General features: G+C 31.9%; 1 protein-coding gene across 1 annotated transcript in view; it reads right to left on the reverse strand.

Moving 5' to 3' along the window:
* Nucleotides 1-1,191: 1,191 nt before the first annotated feature.
* Nucleotides 1,192-7,506, reverse strand: part of LOC101488311 (uncharacterized) — a 9,755-nt gene continuing 3,440 nt past the window's right edge. The window contains exons 6-16 of the mRNA XM_027333443.2: nt 7,447-7,504; nt 7,051-7,151; nt 6,678-6,822; nt 6,513-6,581; nt 6,347-6,392; nt 5,722-6,179; nt 5,457-5,536; nt 4,952-5,087; nt 4,442-4,640; nt 1,968-2,050; nt 1,192-1,620 (exon numbers count right to left, since the gene is read on the reverse strand). Coding sequence (XP_027189244.1) covers nt 1,495-1,620; nt 1,968-2,050; nt 4,442-4,640; nt 4,952-5,087; nt 5,457-5,536; nt 5,722-6,179; nt 6,347-6,392; nt 6,513-6,581; nt 6,678-6,822; nt 7,051-7,151; nt 7,447-7,504 — 1,501 coding nt within the window. The 3' untranslated portion in view covers nt 1,192-1,494. The remainder of the gene's footprint in view (nt 1,621-1,967; nt 2,051-4,441; nt 4,641-4,951; nt 5,088-5,456; nt 5,537-5,721; nt 6,180-6,346; nt 6,393-6,512; nt 6,582-6,677; nt 6,823-7,050; nt 7,152-7,446; nt 7,505-7,506) is intronic.

A 7,506-nucleotide genomic window follows, 5' to 3' on the forward strand; every position in this document is an offset into this window, starting at 1 on the left:
ATATATAAAGCTTAGGTAAACATATATAATAGAATTATTTAGTTACTCTTATAATCTTTTTAAATTATTTATTTACTAATGTCAATATTTTTTAATTATACAAAATTATTTACTTATTTAAGTTTTAGTATTTTTTTTTAAATTAAAAAATATAACAAGTTAACATGCAAAAAAATGTAATTATTCCACATAGGTTATCTTTTCATTTAAATATGATACAAATATATATAAAGAGGGAAGAAATCAAATTACACCAATGTAATATTTTATTCTACAATAACATTTTAACCGATACAAATTTTATAATATTCATCGCTGAATTGAAAGTTTATATCATATAAATCGTCTAACTATTAAAAAAAAATCTAAAATCTTTTGATATGTTATTAAAATATATCAAAGCTAATGTCTTATGTGTTTTTTATTAAACATCGTTAACTTTTATGAGTTTCAATCATCAATAAAATGATTTTAGATTTGTGCAAACTTTTACATAAATAATCTATATTATATAAACTTTCAATCCAACAGTTAAAACATTATTGAACAGTATAATATTAATGTAATTTGATTCCTTTTCATATTATATATATTCAAGTTACTATGAGGTGTATACCAAATATACGGTAGAATGAAAGAATGTTATCGTATGTAGTATGATGTATACAACAATTACATGATAAGACAAATATTTATCATGTTTCTATTATATCTCATTCAATGATACTATATATCATATCACGTCTCTATCTTATTTTGACTCCAAAGAGACGCTTATATATTTTTTTCTTGGAGAAGATTATGTCTTATAGATAGTAATAAAAGATTTGTAGTGTATCATGTAAAGTTTAACTCAAGTAATTAATGACATTTAGCTAAGAACTAATTTTTCAAGATAACTTAAGTTCGAATTATTGTTGAAACAATTTTTGATCAGATTTTACTTACCTACCAATCGAACTTCGGTATCATTCTCTTGAGAACCAAAAAGTTATAAAAAAAAAAAAAAAAAAAAAAAAAAAAAAAAAAAAAAAAAAAAAAAAAAAAAAAAAAAAAAAAAAAAAAAAAAAAAAAAAAAAAAAAAAAAAAAAAAAAAAAAAAAAAAAAAAAAAAAAAAAAAAAAAAAAAAAAAAAAAAAAAAAAAAAAAAAAAAAAAAAAACTATCATTGTAGTTATATTATCTTGAATCAATCAATCAACAAATAAGTGAATCATTTCAAAAGAAAATGATCTCATTTCAACTAAATCATTAAAGCAATGAAGATTGACAAAAATATTCACTAGAAGCATTTCACAAGTCTGCCACACAATACAAAAATGAATTAATCTTTCTGTACAAAATCTATAAGTTTACAAAAGAATTTCCCCCTAATGAAGAAAAAATCATCAATCATGGCTCTTGTATAGCACAAAAAACACTCTCTTCCTAATCTCAAGAACTGATTTTGAACATAAGCAGGCCACTCCAACCAACTGGAAAGAAATTCATGCAGTCTATACAGGTTGATGAACACGCATGTTCTCATGAACACTCATGACGACATTGCGTAATTCGGGGAAGACGGATATGAGGAGAAGTTCAAGGATTGCATAAGCAAGTTGCTTCACACATATAGAAGACTACAACAACATAATATATAAATAATTATTAGTTCAGAAGAAAAGTAAGTTGACAAAACAAAAAGCAATCGTGCACCAAATGAATAAATCTACTGAAAAAGATGTTCATAGTCTCTACAAAATTACAACCGTTGAACTTTAATCTCTATAAAATTTATTCATTTTTAGTCTGTCTATAATAGAGGAAGTGTGTTTTTAGTCTGTCCTGAGTGACTTAAAACACGTAGTTTTTGCTAAATGTTGAAACTAACAATGAATAAAAATTTATAGACTAAAGTTGAACGATTATGATTTTGTAGGAATCAACGACATATTTAACCGATAAATCAACGAGAAAGAATTTTAACCTGACTAAAGTAATATATATCACTGGCACAACGTCTGTACTGCTTCTGTCCGATTAATCTAACCAAGGCTGCTGGAGCTCCGTCTGACAAAAATGGAGAAAAAATTGTGTCAAATCCTTGAACTTTGTATGCCGTTCACCTCAACTTTCACATGGTTATAGAGATATAACACAAACAACATGAAAATACCATAACACAGCAAATGGCATCAAGTTCACAAGAAAATATCTATTTAGCAGATTATAAAATGTGAATACACAAGCAAAACATGGATTTGATTTTCTGCGGTCACAAATTCACGCATTCATGCAATCAGCATATCGGTAACCGTTGGATCCAAATCGGACAATGCTGAAAGCAAGTAGATTTTGATATTTTTTTAAACTAAAAAGTATCGAAATTGAAATCTGGGCCATACTATCTTAATTCGACAGTCACCGATGTTTTGACTGCCTAAATGCATGGGATTTATTATTACAGACAATCCAAATCCGTAAAACATACCATATGGAAAATTAGGACTGGCCCACCTAACAATGCCTTTTTAAAGACAATAATAATATTTTATTAAAATAAGTTTTAATAGTTTGAATGTGTCATTAAATAATTTTGAATTCAATAGTTTTGCTAATTGCCTAGTTCAATAAGACTATAGGTGAAAAATAATTTTCAAAGAGGAATTATTTATTGAAGTGTAAATCAAATTACATACATCTTGTTTTTTTCATTCATACTTGCCTACTTCTCTTAGAGCTGGATACTTCAACATTTCACAAACTCCCTTTATATAGTGGAGGGGTGTGGCTTGTTTCGAGAAAGGATAGAATTGTCTTTTATTTTTTATTTTGTTTAATCATATTATAGGAGTATTTCATCTTAGAAGCAAGTGTTATTGGATTTGTGCTCCTAAACCTTTCTTTAGATCCTAATCCAATCACTTGTACTCATGGTATCCGATCTTCTACTCTGAAGTCTGATCACCTTGTGACACTAAGAGATCTTGAATAGTATTGTGTCAAATTGTAACATTTACTTTATCATCAAATAATGTAACCTCAAATTCAGATGTGTTCTTTGCATACCTCCAAGTTCACTATGGAAAAAATTGCATATGCCAATGGGAATGTATAAACACAACACAACGAAACACCATGAGACACAATTTATGTAGTTTGTTTCATTTTTCCTACATTCACAAAACCATTACAACAAAAGTATTTACTACCCCAAACAATATTACAAATTTTGTGGAAACTTTGAAAAATAAACCCGAAGTACGTATCACCCTACAACTGATTACTTTGACAAAGAATGATAAACACTCACTCACAACTTCACAAGACAGATCATGATATACAAGGGATCACTTGCACTTGCTCACTTGTATTGAATTTGAGTGCTTCAATTCTTTACTAGACTCTCTTTAAATAGTGGAGGGGATGTGGCTTCTTTAAGAAAGGATAACCGATAACAAATGTCTCATATTTTCAAGCCTTTTAAAGAGTCTTTGAATAATTCATTCTCCAATTTTAGGAGGAATGTGAAGTTCACAGGAGTAGTTATTTAATATGCAATGGAACCACTAACTCGCCTTTTTTAACTCTGGAAATTTACATTGAAATTCCTTATGACCCCAAAAAACTCCACTATTAAATAGATAAAATAAAATGATATATATCTAAGCCTTTCCGAGTGTACGGTGTTATCAACAAATGGGTGGAGCACGCCTAACATTAACCACCATCCACTAACCCTAATACTAACACAACAATCCACTCTGCTACCAATTGTAAGAGATGGCCAATCAGAGGGAGCCCAAAAGAGCAGGCAATGAGAAGCTCTAATTCATGGGCTGCAATGAACGACCACAAAAATGGACCGGCTCTAAGTCTTGAGCCAAAACCAAAGATGGTATTAAAGACTGTCCTAGATTTGTTATTATGCCAAGATTATTATTTCACTAGCATTTGTCTACGCTTTAGATCTATAGTCTTGAGAGTGATAGGGTGTGGAGTTCTCTATTAACTCACCCGTATAAGTCCACGCTTCATATGCCCGGACCTAAGCTTGAGAGGGTGTGTTTAGAGTCTCGCATCAACTATAGACATGATCTAAGTAGTCCTTACAAAGCAGTCATCATCTTACAAGTTGGTTTTGTGTTGTTGAGTTAGACTCTAAGCTCAACTTCTAAGATGGTATCAGAGTCTATCCTATATCTATTGGGCCACCTACAGATATCCAGTCTTGCAAACTATACGCTCAAAAGTCTAATTCGGGGCATCAGTGGGTGTGTTGAGTCCCACATTGGATAATTATAAGTGTGAAGCAACATTCATTGCACGAGCTAGCTTTTGAGGTTGAGTCAGGCCTAAGTCCAAATTCTAAGATAGAGAATAGAAATCATAAATTTCAAAAACGTACGAATAATCTATTTCAAATGAATCATTACGAACTGTACATAAAATAGAACTAACCAAAGAGAAGTTTCTTCACATCACTTGCTCTACGAGCAGCTTCTAGTTGTTCCTCGAAACACCCTGATCGCGATTTGCGCATGCTCCTTCCACTAGATTCACTTATGGTTTGTAAAGGTTTGTGATCAATTGCACCGCCACCAATAAACACTTCAGGGGTCTGAACTCTTAAGAAAAATGTGCCACCAGGCCAGAGGATCTGCAAGCATAAATAGAAAACATGAAGCATTAGGACAGGCCATAGGAAAAACATTTTGAAAACTTCAAACAAGTAGTTACATGCTCCATACAATGATGAAAACAATACCAAGCAATTACAAGCCAAATTAGCAGGTAGTTATTTCACGTGAAACAAATAATGGCGAACTGATTAGAAGTGAATAATGTGTGCAAAAAATGGTAGACATTGATAGCAAGTTAAACAGTGTGTCATATTGCTAAATTACATGGGGGAAAAATCATTCTGAGTTGGCAAAAAATATCTCGGAGAAATTTTGGCTTAATCCTTACATCTTGGACCCACCGAATTCCTTGGGCAATGGTTTCTTCTCTCCGGAGCCAATGAATCTCGCTAAGGAGCAAATCATCGATAGCATCTTCCATCACCAGCTGTAATATCTGTTTTGATATCCAAAAGACCTGTCTTCTGCATGAACAAAAAATGAACTAGCATTAGCCTCTTCTAGGTCCTGTAAAAGAAATAAACAATATCATAAATAACACTTGATATTTTGCTTAATCAAATCCATTTATCCCAAAAGAAGCAAAAATTCGTGCAAGTTACAAAAGATTGAAATTTGATTATGGATATTAGCATGCACAAGTTGGAAAAAAACATAAAGCTACAATAAATGGTAGATTATTCTTTTCAAATTAGACCAAAAAAGAAATCAACATATGTCAACATCAAAACAAGCATATGTAAATTGGCATAAGATTAAAAGTTCTAGACAATATAAAGACATTATTTAATAGCTTTGACTGAAATGGAGATACAGAAGAAAGAGTAATATACCTTAGCCAGCCTCTTTTCTTAAGCTGAAATATGTTGTCAACCAAATTCAGAATAGGGACACTCACATTAGGTGGAGTCCACTGCAAAATAATTAAAACTATGAAGATCAGTAAAGTGTTTTCGAAAGTAAACAAAAAATATTAAATTGAACCACAGGACCTATTACTTTTGTAACTGTCCAAATATCTCAGTCAACAATCAAAATATGATGTGAAAAACGACGAAAAAAAAAAAAAAAAAACCAAACCCAAATGACTGCACAGACCTCAGGTGGCACTCCAATCGGATCTTCCGGATTATCATGACTTAGAGATACATTTGTAGCAGGAACATCCTTTCCAACTTTTGCTTCCATCACATCATCATGTTTTCTATCATGATCCAAGTTACTAGACTCATTACCATGGTTGGTTACCCCTTGTGGATAATCCTTCGAGCTCAACTCATTGTCAGAATGCCATGCACTTTCTTCTGCTACTTCTCTATCGATACTCTCATGGCCGTAATTGGCTTCTTTTTCACCTTCCTCGTTATCAGAGCTCAAAGCACTGTCTGCAGCACTTTTCCTTGAAGTACTTCTATCCATTTCATCCATATTCCAAGGGATAGACGTAGAAGAACCTTCAGCGTTGGGGGATGATGCAGTGACAATATTTCGCTTCAAACTAACTGAAACGCCTTTGAACTGTCGTACGATATCATCCACGGCATCATCTACATTGACTGCCAGTATAAACAAACTGAGCATTATGATAGGAAATGAATTTTACCAATAAGTAACGATAGAAACTCTCTCAACTTGTGTGTCACCATGCATAGAAATAGAATATCTATAACCTGAGACTTAAACTGAAAGTATGATCAAAATCCAAAATGTTAAAACCATTTACCTGCCAGGGTCCTCATCATTGAAGAAGATTTTCCATAAGAGTAATTCTTCATGGGGGAAAAAAGCGGAAAAGTATGTCAGATTTTCATTCTTCCTACTTTTAATGGAAATGATATTATAGTCACACATACGATGTTATGATTAAGAAACACCAAGCAGATGCAAACCTTTGAGGAAACACTCAAGAAGTCCCATACTTCGTGTTGTTCAGCAACATTTGCTATTGACAAAAGATCCTGAAAAAGACGACGTAATTAAAAACGACATAGCAATGAAAAAGTTGTAGCAGGAAATATTTCTTTGAAGAGTTTAAGAAAGATGATTGTGCATACATGGAGATATTTATCGAGTTGAATACAACGCTGATGTACAAAAGCATCCTCTGTGCTCGACGAAAATATCCTTTTGGGAGGCAAATGTAGTGTGTAATTGGGAATATCTTTTAGATGTCGATGCAACCGCTCAAAGTTCCTGTATCTGAATATCATAAAATGAAAAATTCAGTGATGCCAAAGCACGTATATAAATATGAAACAAAACAAAGTTAAAACTCTATCATATTTATTCTCTATCAAGAATCAGTTTAAACTAAAAAATGCAGTGAAGAGAATGATTTGATATAGATTATTTAAGTGATCCTAATATTTTGTTTTATCTTTAAGTGATCCTATTTGATATCAAAATTCAAAAAGGTGAACATTATACCTTCGTTTTACAAACCAAGTTTTTTCTTGTCCATCAGTGACTGCAATTGAATATACAGCAAAAGAAGTGGATCCAAGTTTCTCAAAATATGCTCCCATCACCTGTAGTGTACAATTAGACAATAAACAACAATCAAATCTTTATTTATTTTTGCAGTTTTTGAATGTTTTTCCAAATATACCCTCATACGTGGGAAATGAAAAATGGTGAAACATTAAATACATCTACTAATATGGAGAGAGAGAGAAAAGCAAGCATTTTAAATGAGGGCAAAAAGTCATTTGATCAATAAATACACCATAAAATTTGTAACTTTTACGTATAAATAGGACCAAAAATTCTTTCGTAATCGAGACCAGAGGTAATATTTCATAAGTCACAGTCAAAAGTGCATACCCGGCACCGAAGCTTTGGAACAGATTGTGCCTCTCTCCTAATAACCATGTCAGAACCACT

The sequence above is a fragment of the Cicer arietinum genome, chromosome 4 (assembly GCF_000331145.2).
Source record: "Cicer arietinum cultivar CDC Frontier isolate Library 1 chromosome 4, Cicar.CDCFrontier_v2.0, whole genome shotgun sequence".
In the NCBI taxonomy this organism is placed as follows: Eukaryota; Viridiplantae; Streptophyta; class Magnoliopsida; order Fabales; family Fabaceae; genus Cicer; species Cicer arietinum.